General features: G+C 46.0%; 1 protein-coding gene across 2 annotated transcripts in view; it reads right to left on the bottom strand.

Moving 5' to 3' along the window:
• Window positions 1-16076, bottom strand: part of GLRA1 (glycine receptor alpha 1) — a gene marked incomplete at both ends in the record, with an annotated part of 36556 nt that overhangs the window by 5455 nt on the left and 15025 nt on the right. For both annotated transcript variants that reach the window (XM_082291228.1, XM_082291229.1), the window contains 4 exons: window positions 469-551; window positions 2880-3103; window positions 11514-11581; window positions 15732-15862. In XM_082291228.1, the coding sequence (XP_082147354.1) occupies window positions 469-551; window positions 2880-3103; window positions 11514-11581; window positions 15732-15862 (506 nt within the window). The remainder of the gene's footprint in view (window positions 1-468; window positions 552-2879; window positions 3104-11513; window positions 11582-15731; window positions 15863-16076) is intronic.

The raw sequence follows: 16076 nt of genomic DNA, 5'->3' as shown, positions 1-16076 counted from the left end.
AGCTGCAATGGTGTGTAATGGATTTTCTGCAATAAATCACATTTATTCTTGAATTTGGCTTGCTGAACTGTGTTCTACTTTTTCCATCTTGACCTCTTTCTCTGGAAGAAGCTCATCATCTTTCCCTCCTTTGGGATAAGCAACATGTGCAAGGGGCAGATGTTCATCCAGAGAGGAAAAATCCCACTTCCAGCTGAAAGCACTTTCACCTTTCTCCTGCGAAGTGAAAGGCCAATGTTAACACAAGCAAGCCAGGGTTCCTCACATGGGATCTTTTGAGGTTTGGCTTCTCCAGCAAATGTCACGTGTGCTGAATGAATGGAAAATCCTAAACAAGAGGTTCTCAAGCAAGCCTCCAGTGAAGGCTGGGCTGGGAATGGGTTCCAGCTGGGAAAGGAGATGGCAGGGGAGAGCAGGAGGGAAAAGAGATGGTCTCCTCTCCAAAACAGGAATGTGCATAGGACTCACAGCTTTCTAACTGCATGATGCAAGTCTGTACATCCATGGGAAAGTTCTTCAGGTCCATGGGGCAGGCCAGAGTCAGCGTGATCCTGAGGAGAGAAGAGAGCACAGGGAATGCCAAACAGTGGGCCCTGCTGAGGGCTGAGCCCCTCAGACATCCAGGGCTGCCAGCGGGCTGGAGCCGTGCCCGAGACACACTGAGCTGGGGCAACAACTGGTCATCATCACTTCCCTGCCTGTGCTCTCACACGTGGTGCTGGAAAGCATCAGAACTGCTGAACATTTGGGTCTGTGATACAATTCCTGCTGCAGATGGCATTTCATTGCAATGCTGTTTTAGACTGCGTGGAACAAAGAGTTCCCTCACCAAACAGTTCTGCTGCTTCGCTTTTCCTTTCTTGCCTCAGGTTCACAACAGGCTGGATTAGCAGAAAGCCCAAGCCCACTCTCTGGACCCCCCAAATGCAATTCTAGATATTGGGACTGCTTGTAAATCTCTGAACAGAACATTTCTGTGTCATAAAGAAACCACCAAAAAGAAGTTTGATCAAAATCATATGTTTGTGTGGGGGGAAAGAAAGACTTCAGTGGAATTTTCTGCAGAGAAAATGCCTTGTGCTAAGCCAATATGAATCCTGTATCTTCCTGAATTCCTGCAGAGCCCTTGAGACATCTATTTCTGTCCCCATTTTCCACTAGGTGCAGGCTCCATTTTCTGTGTTATATTGCTGTGCTGCCCTGCACCACGATCTATGCTTAAGGTGTTTGGTTGGTTCAACAAGCTGATACTAAATGATTTGCTCCAGATAGTTAGACTTGAGTTATTTAGTTTGATAGTGTTGAAAATGCTGTTCCCTGAAGTGTTTAGGGTTTTCTGCTTTTTACCTTGATGTAGAAATAGCAGAATTACCCAGGGGACAGAAATTGAATTTTTCTATCATCAGACCTACAAGAAGCTTATCAGGAGGGAAAGATACTTTAATTTAAAATCCTATGTTGTTAGAAATTCTCAGCTTGAGTTTAGAGGCATGTTGGGACAGAAGATGTGACAAAGTCCACCTTCTTGTAAATGACTTGCCTAGAGTTTGATTATTGCAAATAGTAGTAGTAAAGAACCAGTTATGAAATAGCAGAGCACCTTATAGAGTTTTTTTTTAAAGGGAAAGACTGGGAACTGGGAACTCTTTGCATTTACACTGTGCTTCGGGAATGTCCTCTATCTTTTTCATTTTCACAGGAAAATGTACTTCTAAAGAAACCCATATTTTCATTTAGAGATGAGTGAGACAGGAAAGCTGTTTTTTTTAAACTGAAATGTTTTTGAGTTTTTGCCTTGAAAATGGTGATTTTTCCATGTTCCCTGCTGAGTCATTGCTCTGTCTGGCAGAGCAACCCCAGGGCTGGGATAACCCAGTATTGCCCCCGTGCCCCTGCAGACCCTCCTGGAAGAGAGCTCTGTGCCATGCTCGCTACCAAAGCTGCTGCTGTTAGTTTTACTCCCTGCCTGGTTTTAAAAACTAAGAACTGTGAGGTTTCCCCATTCAGCCAACACACTGGCAATTCTCTTATTGTTTTGGCCATCAGGGAGCTCATCTTTGGGCTGGAACCACCTTGGTGTTTGATGGATGTCTACTTTTCAGCATTAAGCTGTTTATTTCCCATTTTACAGCTCCAGACTGCTTTTCCTTCCCATGGCTGCCACTGGAAGCTGCAGTGTGAGATGGGGTGTGCGTTCCATAGGCAAATTTACATTACACATGAGGTGAAAAAGTCTTCAATATAGAGTTAAACTTTCCCAGTCTAAGCTCATGAAGTTTGATCTTGATTTCATTGGTTTAAAATAAAGTGTGAATGGGGTTGGAAGTGAAGGAGGGGGCTCAGATTGATTTCCTGTGGGAAACTCAATGCAATTAGTTCAACTTCACTGGTGGATTCTTGGATCTAGCAGTAAAGGGATAACCGGGAAAAAATAGGCTGGGACAAAGCCATGGAGCTCTGCTTAGCATTTTCCCTGCTTTTTAATTTTTTTTTTGGTCAGGAAATGCTGTGGCTTTGAAAACAGGGTGTTCATGGGCTTCTACTGGTTTTCACATAGCACAGCTGGTTTCAGGCTTGTACTAACATAAGAGATCTGAAGTAATTTTACATCAGGGATGTTAAGGAATCTACTAGCAAGGAGTAGAAGTCCTTGAACTGAGAAAGGTAAAGATGAGTTAAATTCCCTCCCAGACCAACACTCTGTCTCAATATGCTTTAGCAGAGGTCTCTTCCCACCACATTGCTTCAACACTGCTAATTGTTTGATCTCCCACCTTAAAAACCCCCACATTTCTTTTCTCCAACAGCATGCTGGAAGTCTAGGCTTGAACAGGGGGAGTTTAGTTGTGCCCTTCCTCACCTTGGTGGAGTCACCTCACCTGATGCTGTAGAGGACATTGCCGTTCCGGGAGATCCTCAGCAGCTTGTTGTCGGTGGTAATCTCATGGAAATGGGCCCCTTTCTCGTTAGCAAAGAACAAGTCAGGTTTCCAGATGGAGTCCAGCATGGAGGGGTCCAGGTCCAGGGAGTCGTCGGGGTACTCGTTGTAGGCCAGCCGGGGGTCGTTCCACTGCTGCCGCAGGAAGATGTTCACCCTGTAGTCCTGCACAGACACACAGAGCTCAGAGCAGCCTCAAAGTGCTGACAGCTGGGGAGCACATACTAAAATCATCCTAAAATGAGACACACCATGTCTAGGCCTACGTTCCCAAGCTATGCCAAGCGTTTTTGGTATTATTCCTCAAGGAACTGCTATTAATTTTTAGGTTTGTAGCTCACAGCTATGTCATAGCATGAGCAGCTGCCTGTCCCTGCGTCCCTCTGTTACAGCAATTGTCAGCTGTGTGGGAAGTGTCAGGACCTCTCTGTCTGGACCCTGGGGCTGCAGAGGCGATGAGCAGTTGTGGAGGCCTCAGTCAGCAGGAGGATGTTCCAGAGGATTAAGCGGGGAAAGAAACTGAAACCAGCTTCCTTTCAGTGCTGAACTGTCCCATATTGTGACTATCTGGGGTTTCCCCAGCACTGGGAAAGGAAAAGGCATAGTGAGACACATTGTCCATGAAAGAGAAGTTCCCTGTGTGTCTGCTAATGTGAGGATAACTCAGATGAGCCAATGGGAGCAGCTGCCTTTGGTTAGTGTTTATGAGCAGGAGAGGGATACTGCATGAAGTCTGCTCTCCTAATCCTGAGCATTCTGCTCTAATGTCAAAATGCCATAAATGCAACAGATTTTATAGGATGACCATCTTCCTTATTTAAAGGTAGTCCCTCAGCACTATGCAAAATCATACTTGCTTCATAACCACAAATCTTACAGCTCCCCTAAGTTCTCCAGGTCAAGGCTGGCTGCTGAGGCTGAGTGCAGACACTCTCCTGGAAAATTAGAGGCAGTTCCTCTTCTCCCTGTCTGACTAACAACTTCCCAGGGTGATCGGCATGTTCCTTTTCTTCTGACTTTCACATAAGAAAGTGAGCCAACAAATTGAAATGGGGAGAGGATGTGCCAGCTATCAGGAGAGGGATGAAAGCTCCACAACCATAAATTAATTGACATTTTCTAAGTACAGAGGCAGACTGTGTCTGAAGAGCAGCATATAATAAACCAATTCCACTGCCCAGGCCCAAATGAATAGATGCTCCCATGATTAAGGGTTTCTTTGTTGCCTTTCTAACACAAATGTACTTGGAAGACTTTTATTAGGAGACAGTCAATGGACGGTGCCTGACATACCTGCCAGTATCCAATACCTGCTGCAGGCACTTGGTGAGAGGCTCTCCCTCAGTCTGACACCAGCTCTGTCCTTTCCACCTGGAGAGCACAAAGCTCTGGAGTTAAAGGGTGCCTGTGTAGGAGAGACCTGCTGCCTCAAGTGCTCACTTGACTGTGAACCTACAGCCTCTTGTCCAGGAGGACGTGACTCTTGTGGTGTCCAGTGGCTCTGGAGGGTTGGGAGATGATTGTGTTGGGTGCTCTGTGTTTTGGATGAGGCACTTCCTAGCCAAGCATGTGGTCTAGAGTCTATTTCAGGCCACTTGGTGCCATCTGCATCCTCAGAGCACAGAAGCTGCTAATGACATTAATGATTGTGACATCAGCAAATGAACCACGGGCTTGACGCTAAAAGGAGCAGACCTCTGAACACGAAAAAGAGTTGCAACACTCTTTCCTTCTGCTGATATTCCAAATGTCACCTTCACAAGTCCTAGTGCATCCCTCTGACTTAATTGTTCATCTCTGTCGACCCTGGATAATGTGTCTGCAGGAAATGTGAATAGCTGGGGACAGCTGGGGGCCAGGGTCTCAGCGCAGGACCAGCCCATCACACAAGCCTGGAAAAGGAAGGGAACCATGAATTCCCACTTTCCACAGCAGGCAGCAGCTCCCAGAACAACGTGTATCTTTTCAATTCTCCCTTTTCTGTGTGTCAAGATCTGCAGCCCTTGCAGTCAGGGGAAATCAATGTCACTGACCTAATAGGTAGAAAGCAAAAGGTTGTTTTGCTTATTCAGCTACAAATAAGCTAGATGCTAACAGGTCAGCTCCAGTTTGGGACTTCTGTCATGTACAACACAAATTAAACTCGTGTTTGGAAGAAACTTCAGTGGTAGCTGCCCAGAACTGTGCTCAGGCTGATGGAGTAGTAGAAGGGGGGAGGGAATGGAGCCAAATTCCCTACAACAGCCTGTGTTACTGCAGATAGGCTTTGTTGATGGAGTAAATTCACTGCTTCGGCTCCAAAACTTGCCTAAAGGACAGGAAAGGGTGAGACAGGAGGTACTGAATGGTCTATGTTGCCCCCACAGCAAGCATGGGAGACCACAGGCAGAATGACAGCCATGGTCTTTGTCACCATAAGGAGGCATCTTAATTAAACGTTTGTGGGCCAAATGAAAATTAACTTCTCACAGTGATTGGCTGTGAGAAGGCCCCTCCTAACCACCTCTAGAGCCACAGTGTCCTGTTCTCATGTCCCACCCACTGAGAACAGTCCAGAGGCACCTTGTGAATGTGTGGTGTGAGAAGCTGTACTGCCTCCACGCCGGGCACATGCAGCAGTGTGGGGAGTAACTCTGGTTTGTGTTACTCTGTGTTCCTCCTTTGGACAGAAGGGTTTGGTGTGGATATTTCTGTTTTGGAATACAGAAAACGAAGCATTTATGTTGTGATATAGAAAAGGCAAGGATGAAGAAATATGATCTATGCACTGAATGCAATTCTCTGGCTTTGCCATTTCAGGGCATTAATATTTTACCTCTGTGTGTGTGTTTATGAAGGTCTTCCTACTCAGTGAGTTTACTCCACAATCCTGGCCTGCTCACTGAGAATATTGTTTTTCCCCAGATTCCTTCGCCCTTATGTCATTGCACTGCAGTGTTGAAGGTTCTGAGCAGCCTTTTAGGTTTCTTATCTGAACATAAATGTAAAACCAGGCACTGTGACTGCAAACCAGACATGACACTGCCTGAGGAGCCAGCAGAAGGCATGGAGAGCAGTCAGGGTATGTCCGTGCTGTGACACAGGCTAAGAGAAGGGTTACAGTGTTCTGCACCAGCTAAAGATCCTCTGTGCTGAAAGCTGTGTCCTCAGCATTGCAGTCAGGCTGAGAGGTGATGAGCCAAGCAGCACTCATCCCTCGGCTACCTGGAGATATGCAGCATTTCTCACGGTTGCTGTTACAGGAGATCTTAATCAGCATCACCAAGAAGTCCACAGTTATTCCTAAATGATGGACAGAACAGGCAAATTTCTGGTGTGAACTTTAAGAAAAAAGAGGTTTGACTGGGGCTGCAAACTTGGCAAAAAAAAAAAAAATCTCTTTCTCTGTATCCTTCTAATCACTCAGGTTCCTCATTTGTGTGCCTATCACACCCAGGCATTGATTATCTTGTGCAGCCTGCTCCTCTGGCTGGCTTGGGAGAGGGGAGCAGTAGCTCTGTGCAGTGAAGGCATTCAGGAGCTTTGCAATTTGGCACAAAGGCATTTTACTCCCAAGAGGGAAATGACACAAAGCAGGAAGAGAGTAACTGGAGTGATCAAAGTAGTTCAATTTGATAATGCTGAAATGAAATTCTGCTTAGTGACCTCGCAAGGAGACAAGGAAACAGAAGATCGTTTGAGACCTTGCCTTCCCAAGATCCCACAGCCTTGACATCTTCTGCTGAAAGCAGAGGAGGCTGGAGGCAGTGCTGGGCAGAAGAGATGGAGCCTCTGAGGGCACTCAATAGGTTTTCCCCATGACTCAGGAGTTCTGTCAGAGCAGCCTCTGCATTGAACAGATTTCCTCTTTGATAAATTTACATTTTGCTAACTGAAAAAACAGGGTAGAGGCTGAGCTCCTTCAGAAGGGGACTCTGTGACTCCACCTGGGCAGCAGAGCATGAGGGGCTTTATTAGCACTGAGTTAATTCTCTAGAATGGGTATGAACAAACATTCTGAACGCAACCTGCCTTGCCAAGGAGCACTGCAACAGACTGCAAAAACACCAAGCACACCAGGAGCAGCCCCTGGAAGGGTTAATAAAGCACCTCTTTACCTTATCAGAGCTGTAGCTAAGCAGCCAATTTGAAGCCGGTGTGAAACCACACCTGGGGAGGAGGAGTCTGTATCAGAGAAGGGATGAACCTGATGAGGGGTGGGAGCAGTACCCTGCTGCTTGATAAGTGTGGGGTTTTTCTATTCTGGAGCCCAACGTGGAAAGATTTTCTGTGTTTTCCTACAAAAAGTGGGGAATATATATCTTTTTGAGCCAGTGGAGTTGCTGGGGTGTGAGATGCATCCAGAATTGCAAATGTAAGTATTTAGTAGTGAGGTCTTGTTTCTCAGCTTGAGGAGATTTTGTGTCCTTGTATCTGAGTTATACAGTCCAATCTCATGGCTTTTTGCTGTTTTTTCTTTTCCCCCTCCCTTCTTCATTAGTGTGAACACAAATTCTAACCACAGACAGCTGGAACACTGCAGGCCTAACATTGAGGTGGCAGCAGACTGCGAGTTGTTGTGAAAACCTTTTCATTTTGTGTTGTGTGGCTTGTTACATGTTTATCATCTCTGTGGGACTGATGGTTGGGTTTAAGAATGACTGACTGCAGGAAATTTTGCTCAAAACCTTACTTTTGCTATGGGCTTTGTGCATTGAAAGTTACATCTTTTGCTGATCTTGGGGTGAGTGGGACCAGTGCTAAATGTGTGACCCAAGTTCTTCATCAGAATCTCTGCTGCACTGGGGCTGGTGGGTGTGGAGTGAATTGCTTGGTCTGCTTTGCAGGGTGCTTTGTTTCCTTGTTGGAAATCTCATGTACAGATGTGTCTGAACAAGTACTTAACATTTGGACAGTTGCAGCCTCCAGCTTCTCCTGTCCTCAAGAGATGCTGGGAGCCCAATTGTGGCTGTGCTGCAGCTGGCTGGAAGGTCACGTTTGCTTTGCTCTTTTCAGATGAGATCACTATGGCATGAAAGCAGCAAAAAGAAATTTGCATTTTTACACAGTGTCTAAGGGAGTCTGTGCTGGCTCTTCTGTGATTTTTCTTCCTTTTTCAGTCTCTTTTTTGCTGCATGTGGGTCCTTTTTAAAACATCAGTCTGGAAAACTCATTTTGAGTCCAGCTCAGCTAGCATTGCTAGGTGATGATACAAAAATATATTCTTCCTTCTCCATGTGCCTTCACTGTGTACAAAATGCTCCCAGCTGCCTAAGCCAGTGAAAGGCCATAAAACTGCAGATTCTATTGGAAGAGAGAGCAAGGGCATCACTTAATTTTCCATTTGCTGTTATAGCAAGGAATTTGTTAATGAAATGCCCAGATAATCCTATCAGTTGCCTCATGCCCCAAAGAAAAGCCAAAGCTGGTGCAGTTTATTCACTTAAAACCCAGGACCTGTTCCCAAAGTGCTTCACTTTCATTTATTTGGAATGAGGAATTTGTGTATTTGCTATAGGTTTCATAGTTCCTTATGGCTGGGAAGTTGTTTATGCTTTTGAACAGCAAAAATGGATTTAAGAGCTTGTGTTTGGGGGTTGTTTGGTTTTTATAGTAATAATTGGAGAGAGTGGCTGCATCTTGCACTTGTCCTTGGGAAAGCCTTGGTGTTGGATGCTTTGGGACAGGAGGAGCCTGCCTGCACTCGTGTGGCTGTTGGGGTGGGTCCTGTCCTTCCCTTTGGAGCACTGGCTGGGTTCACAGCGATGTGTTCCCAGTCTCAGGTTCCCTTGTCCTTAGAGCTCCAGTCAAGTGAGACTGGATAGAAGCTCTGAGCTGCAATCCTCCATAAATGTCCAATCAATTATGTGCACCACTAGAGGCTTTTATGTTGGGTCTCCAGCTCTGCAGGGTGCTTAAAGGAGTTACTTCCCTTGCTCTAAATCAGCTCTGCCTTAGGAATTCAATTTGGTGGATGATTTTTTTTTTTTTTTTTTTTTTGATTCCCCCTAACCTTGCAGCAATTTTCAGATCCCCATTTCTTGCCTTGTTCATTTTGAAACTTTGTGGGGCAGATGTCAGCTTTCTGCCAACTCTGGGGAGTTTGTGCCTTCTCTTGGCTACAACTCATTTCCCCCTCCTTCTGAGGTTTGTAGGTCCAGCTGTCTGCACCAAATGCCTGGGTTTTTTTTCTATTTTCCTGTATTTTCTCTTCTTCCTTTACCTCCCATGATGCCTCAAGCTTTAAGTGAGCACTTACCTACCTCTAATTTCTCTAATCCTCTGCATGGTGAGCTCACGGTTTACACTGATTTGGGATATTCAGGCAGTGTAAACTTAGAAGGGAGCAGTGGTGTTTTCTGTAGGAACTATCAACCCACTGTGGAGATATTTTAAAGCCTTCTCTAACTGCATGTGGGACACCCACTAAACCCTGTGACTTCTCCTGTACGTAGTAGTGTAATAGTAATGAAATATAAGGTGATGTAGTATTCAGACCTGAACCTGACTAGGCTTAGGGTGCCTAATGATGGAGGTTTAAAACATAATTTTTATTCTCTTTTTGGCCAGTGAAGCAGCTGGGGGAGTTTTGCCACTGTCAGTCCCAGGGGTCAGTGATAGACTCCGCCTTTCTTTGTGGTAAAACACTGATTTGCTCCTCTCCCTTTTACAAGCTGCCGCTCCTTCCTCTGATGTTTGACCACTTGTTCCCCTTGTTTGAATTCAAAACAGTCAGGTCCCTCTCAAAAGCCCAGGACTGTCTGTTCTTCCCAGAGACAGCTGGGGAGCTGACACTGCCTGTTTGTCCTGCTGCATCCTCAAACAGTGGGGAGGCTCTGGCTGCTCTGCAGAATAAATCCCATGTTACAAATCCCCAGGACCTCTCCAGCCTGCTGAGACCTCCTTTTCAGCTGTCTCAGTACCTGTGTTTCTCGTGTTGCTGTTGGTGTTTACAAGCAGAATGCTGCTTCCACACAAGAGCATTAGCTCAGGCTGTGTGCAATGCTGCGTCAGCCTGACATCTGGACTGGCTTGTCAGAGCTGCCTTGGAGATTTCTAGACAAAGCAATGTGCCCACAGGGTGTTCTTTGGTTCCCATGGGAATATTTTTTTTCCTATGGAAGATTGCCTATGAAATGAGTGGCAGCTGGAGAGGATAGCAAGCCCCTGCAGTGTGGCTTGGAGGTGAACTGCATCTCTCTCGTGCTAGTCTGTGCTAATTTTACTGAGCATCCTGCTTACAGGGATCATGTGGCATCTTTGGCTGCTCCAGTGCGTCTCACAGTGTGGGACAGATGCACTGAAAGAACATGTCAATGGAATGTGGTCTGTGCATTGCACAGGTCCTTTGTGGGCCTGTCCCTCTCCCTTGCACTCTGGATTGGTGTGTAGGAGCAGTATTTATTGCCTGTGATGCCAAAGGAGGTACCAATAAACAATAAATTAGGAACAGATGTGTATTTTGGTGGCATTTCTTCCTCTTTTGCTTTATATACAAATGAATCCATGCTACACTTCTCACCTGTGAGCTCTGACAAATTCTGCAGTCCAGGTAGGAAATCTGTTTCCTTGTCCTTGAACAGAATAACAGCCTTTTTTCCCCCCTCCACTACCAGAACTGAACTGTCCCAACCCAAACATTTCCAGCAGAATGATGTAGTGTCAGAAGAGGCTTATAGCCCCAGACTGTGTGGCTGTGGCTCTCCTCTGACAATGGTGTGCATGCCAAGTAATTTGTTCAAGTCAAGGGGTGTGATCTATATGTAAAGCCTAAAACTTCCTGCCTGAATGCACAAAATGCCTGAAGCTGGAGCCTTGCATTCTTCATTCAGCATTTTTCTCGAAAAAGAATTACCAGAGGGTAATTAAACACCATATTTCTGGATTATCTTTAATTAGCACAGCGGTAAGGCACAGTACCTCCAGAGTTTTCCTTTGCTGTTCACTGGTTATGTCACAACCAATCTTTAATAGTTTTCAGATGGAGCAATTATCTCCTGTTCTAGTGATCCTCTGCTCCTAGTGCCTTGCCAATTAGATACAGCCTTTAGCCATGCTCACTAATTTTGTATGAAGTGAGCCTTAACTCAGAAATATTGGTTTTGATTTTCTAGTAAAAATCATTGTATACCAGAAATATGTCTCCAAGAAAACAATCACCTTAATCTTTAATCTAATAATTCTCTTAATCTTTGCAACTCTGAAACCTTGGTGTAAGCTGAATTTGAGTTCAGATGATTTCCCTTCTCTTTGAATCCAGATTAAATCTGGATTTATGCCCACTTAAACACAAAGTATCTGTAACTGTTGCTGAGCTTGGAGCCTTAGGCATATCTTCCGAAAAAGATTATTTGTTTTCCTTTCTGACCCTTGCCCTTTGCCTGTGCAGTGTTTTTCTAAGATGGAGACAGAGACTGTGTGATCTTCGGCTACATGTAATGAGTCTTGTGTGTTGACCATTAATTTACTCAAACTTTAAGTAAGCTTGGGAGTGTTTTTCCCTGGTCACTCTGAGGAGGAGGGTGATGCTGCATTTTCTGGGAGTGCAGTGAGGCTGAGCCAGTAGCTGAGCAGCTGTGCTGTGATTTTTACTTACCATAGTTGTTTCTGCAATCGAACCAAAGCTGTTGATGAAAATGTTGCAGCTGACGTTCACTGGTGGGCCTGCATGACAAATACAGATTGGAAGAGCAGTTCACTGTGTGCTCATGAAACAAAGGATTTCCACTCTGTGGAGTTAAAACCTGCTGTGGGAATGGAATGACTGAGGGGTGAGTAGGGGAGTAAGGTCTGTGTGGCTCTGCCTGGTCTAGTCTTGGTTCCGATGCCAGTTTAACACCAGAAAGTGCTCTTGCTCTGCCTCTGCTCCCTTCTTTGGCAGAGGGTTTATAGATCTCTGCTGGGAACTGTTCAGATGAAAAGGAATAGATCAGAGCCAGCCAGGACAGTTTCTAGATATCTTGACCTGGCTATATGGATGTCAAATCTCACCTTGAACGTGATAGCAAACTACCCCAGAAAGGAGCTGAGAGAAAATTGAATTTTAATTAGAGCTACACATGTGAAATACTCATATGAAGTTCCTGGACTAGGATGATGTGCCCTCTACAAAGCCAGTGCAGCAGAGTGTGCTGTAGGGATCAGGGTGGCTAAAGCAGCAAATACCCCACAGGATGATGGTGGTGTTGGGGAGCTGACACCTCCTGTTTGACCCTCTGCATCCTCAAACAGCAGGGAGGGACTGGCTGCTCTGCAGAGTAAATCCCAGGCTGCAAATCCCAAAGACCTTTCCAGTGTCCTGAGATCTCCTTTTTAGCTGTTTCAGTACCTGTGTTTCTTGTGTTGCTGTTGGTGTTTACAAGCAGAATTGCTTGTAAACCCCAAACCCTGGGTGATGATCCTGACTTCAGGGCTCTGCCAGCAGGAATTCTCTGGATGTCCTGTATTTGCAGAAGGTAATCCTGGACTCTGGACCATGCCTCTCCCGAGCTTGATTTGCTTTCAGACCAAAGCTTTGCTTACCCTGCTCATATTGGAGAAGTTAAGAGGTCATCAAAAGAAAAGTGAGTGTTAAGGGATGAAAAGACTGTGGTTTGAGGGCATGGGGGTCAGTCTGTTCATGTGGTACCAATGCCCAAAGGTGAGACTGGAAGTGTTTCACAACATTGCCTGGAAAATCTGAGGTGGAAATGCTGCATTTACACACAGGGAGATGCCAAGACCTGCAGTTCAGTGAAAGCCAGGGAATATCTTGGAACCAGGGCATATCTGGTGCCTGGCAAACCAGTGACTTGCCCACATATAATGAGAGGACTTTTGCAGAGAGTTGAAGCAAAAGGGGCCTCTGTTCTGGGGGCTGCCAAAGGACCTGCTGTGGGCACTGCCCAGGATGTGGTGGGGAAAGGCAGCCCAGGCAGGGAGCAGAGACACTCCCCCAGGGACCAAGGTCCCCTTTTACACCGGAGGAGTTAATCTCATATCATCCCTGGGACAGATGCTTCTGGGAAGATAAGATCTGTGAAAGTAGAGAGCGTGGATTTTCAGATTATTCCCCTATTCTTTATAGAGTCAGGGATGGTGTCTGCATTTCAAACACTGCCTGGTGGCTCAGCCTGCTGGGGGAGTGATGCTCCTGCTAAGGTCACATCTGCAGCCTGGCAGTTGCTGCAGGATGAAATACCGGGGGGGGGGGGGGGGGGGAGGAATGGCTTTAACGAGAGCCTTGTGCCTCTAATCAGTGCAAACTTCCTCCTGTGTGGAAATTAATGGATTTTCCTGATTACTGAGGAACATTTGGAGCTTGGTTTTCTCCTCTTCATTTCCCTTTCCTCCTCTCCTACTTTGGCCTCCTCCGAAAGTTTGTGCCCGTCCCCTGCAGCGATGCTCTCTGCTGGGGTCTTCTTGGTGTGAGTCCCAGGCAATCCAAGCAGGCTGCTGTCTAACCAGCCCCCAGACAACCACTGCCAGCTCAGCAGCATCTCACACTGTTCAATCTGTGCAGCTTTCTCCAGACTGTTAAACACTGGCATGGATTGAGCTATCAGACATAAAATTATCTTTTTTTTTCCCCTGCTTTCACCAGCCTCTCTTATCCAGCAGTTTATCCAGAAGCTGAAAGCACACAGTTATCAGGCTTTAGTACTTGTTTCATCCCTTCTGTTGAGCTCAGGGGCATTGGTTTTCTGTTCTGGATCTGTTCATGAACCACATAAAAGATCCTTGTACATGTGATTCCCTTCCCAAAGGGCACAGTATAAGGAAAACGCTGAGCTGCTCTCCTGGATGACTGCATGTGCTCATCACTCTGACAGGTATGGGACATTTTGGTCCCCCTGTTCCTGATCCATGCTGACATGAAGCTGAGCGTGGGGTGGGTTTGGCCCTGTGCATGTGAAGGCTCCTTGGAGCAGCCCAGCTGTTGTTGAGGCACTGAGCTCTTCCCAGTGTGTCTAAGGAGAGTCATGAGCTCCCTGCAGGATTTGGAGGTGTTTGGTATTTTTTAGCTTGTGAGAGGCTCTAGAAAATTCCCTGCCTGCCACTGAAATATTCCTCCTCTGTGCTGGGATGCAGCTGTGAAGGGATGTAGTTTTCCAGAAGCAGGGGTAAGGACACAGCCTGGGTGAGAGGTCCCCTGCTCAATGCCTGCCAGGTTCCTCTCTGTCCCTGCCTGAGTTCCTGACTTCATCCTCCAACTTAAATCAAAATCCAAATACTGCTGCTTTGTTCTCAGAATGTGAATCCACAGCTAAGCCCAGACGTTACTGCGTTTATGGAAAAGCTGCAATCTTCTCTTTGTTAATCTTCCCCTCCCCAAAAATCAATCTGATATGGAACTTTGGTATTATTTTTATTTAGATCTAAGCAATTAAAATGTCCTTATGAGTTACTGCAGTTAATTTAAATGATGTGCTTTGAGAGCTACAACCCCAAGCTCTGTAAAACACCTCCTATGCATCCCATATAAATTGGAGCCTGATTTATGTGTGGGAGGCTAAGCCAGCAAAACTGCCCTGAGGGGAAGGTGTAGTTCATTGAAATAAAACTGAAATTAAATTATCTCAAATAAAAATGCAATACAGCTGCCTTCAGCAGGAAGTGAATGTATACATTTCATTAAATATTAAAGTTTAATTTGTGTGTCTGCATAATTTAGTGGTAGGCGGGTTTACATGGTGGTGTTTTAACTCTTTGAGATTTGGACAAGAACAGCAGTGTCTTGTGTTGCCCGATTGGTTACTGGGACACAGGGTTCCCACCTTTCTTCGGGTTTAAAAGCCCAGTACAGAGTTTATTGTTTAAACTGGGTGCCAGGTGCTGTCACCAGTGATTAATGGGTTCTGGGAGTCCTATGTCAGCCCTGCCAGTGGCTCCAGGGGAGGTGGAACTGGTTGCAGGAAACAAAATAAGTGAAAAAAGTGAGCTTTGGAGATGGCTGGGCAGTGGCTGAGAGGGGCAGGTCCTGCTTTATCTCTGGCCATGATTCAGGGCCAAAGAGCTCTGGGAAAGGGAGCTCAGTTAAAAAGAAAGGAAAACAAAAAATCATAGAATGGTTTGAGTTGGAAGGGTCCTTAAAGACCCTCTAGTTCCAACCTCTCTGCCATGTGCAGAGATTTCTTCCACATTAGGCCAGGTTGAAAAAGCCATCCAAAAACCCCATTGCAAAACCCCACACCCCACTGTTGTAGAAGAGGTGTTCTAAGGAGGAAAAGAGGTTTTGTTGCCTCTGCCAGAGCCTTATTCAGTGCTGTTCGGCTGCCATGGAATATGGGGTAGACTGGAAAACTGGGGGTGAAACAATGGAGCAGTGTTGGGCTTAAGAGCCCCTTAACCGTGGGGGACAGGGATGGGTTCAGGCTGCCCCTGGCATCTTGTGGAATTTCTGTGGAGCTGATGGGAGAGACTCCTCTTGGCTGCAGTGGCTGTAAGGGAGGAACAGTGCCTTCCACTAGCAGGTGCCGTGGGCAGTGACTTCAGGGGAAAGGGAAGTTGGAGGTTTTATCCTGACCTCCAAGTATGTTCAGCTCCCTTCCAGTCACTGCTTGGATTGGCAGGATCCTCGATCCCTGTATTGGAGAGATAAGGGGTCCCTATGTTTCTTGTATGTGGAGTTCTTACAGGGCTGTTTCCACTCTGAGCAGACATTTGATGATGTCTTTCCAGACATCTACAGGGATCCATGTGCCAAGTATTGTTATAATACATACTTCATAAGAACATAAGTATTCATATTTCATGTAGCGTTAGGAAGATATTAATGAGGATTGCATGCAGTTTTCAATCCCAAAATGAAACAAAGCTGGGCTTTTTTGCATACCTTTAAAATTTGGTCTAATCCTGGCATCGTATCCCGAAGTTCGCCCCATCAACTTATCCAAGAAATCCGAAGGAGACATGGGTTTGGGGGCAGAGCGAGCTGCTGCTTCAGCTTCTTTGGAGGCTGCCAGGCTGTGCAAGTAGAAATAAAGAGGAGGTTTCAGTGTGTATCCCATGTTGGGGAGGGCTTGGGGTCCAGAAACATAGCAGTCAGCATCTTATTCCTGCTGAGGCAGGATGGGTACCCATGTGAATTCCTAATGAGGCTGGTCTCAGCTAATTTGTTTGCCCAGCCCAAACATCTCCAAATACAGAATCCCAGCTGCCACCAAAGTAGAAGAGAGAT

The sequence above is a fragment of the Coloeus monedula genome, assembly GCF_965178545.1.
Source record: "Coloeus monedula genome assembly, chromosome: 15".
NCBI lineage: Eukaryota > Metazoa > Chordata > Aves > Passeriformes > Corvidae > Coloeus > Coloeus monedula.
The sequence above is the reverse complement of the archived record's forward strand: the minus strand, read 5'-3'. Positions and strand labels throughout refer to the sequence as shown.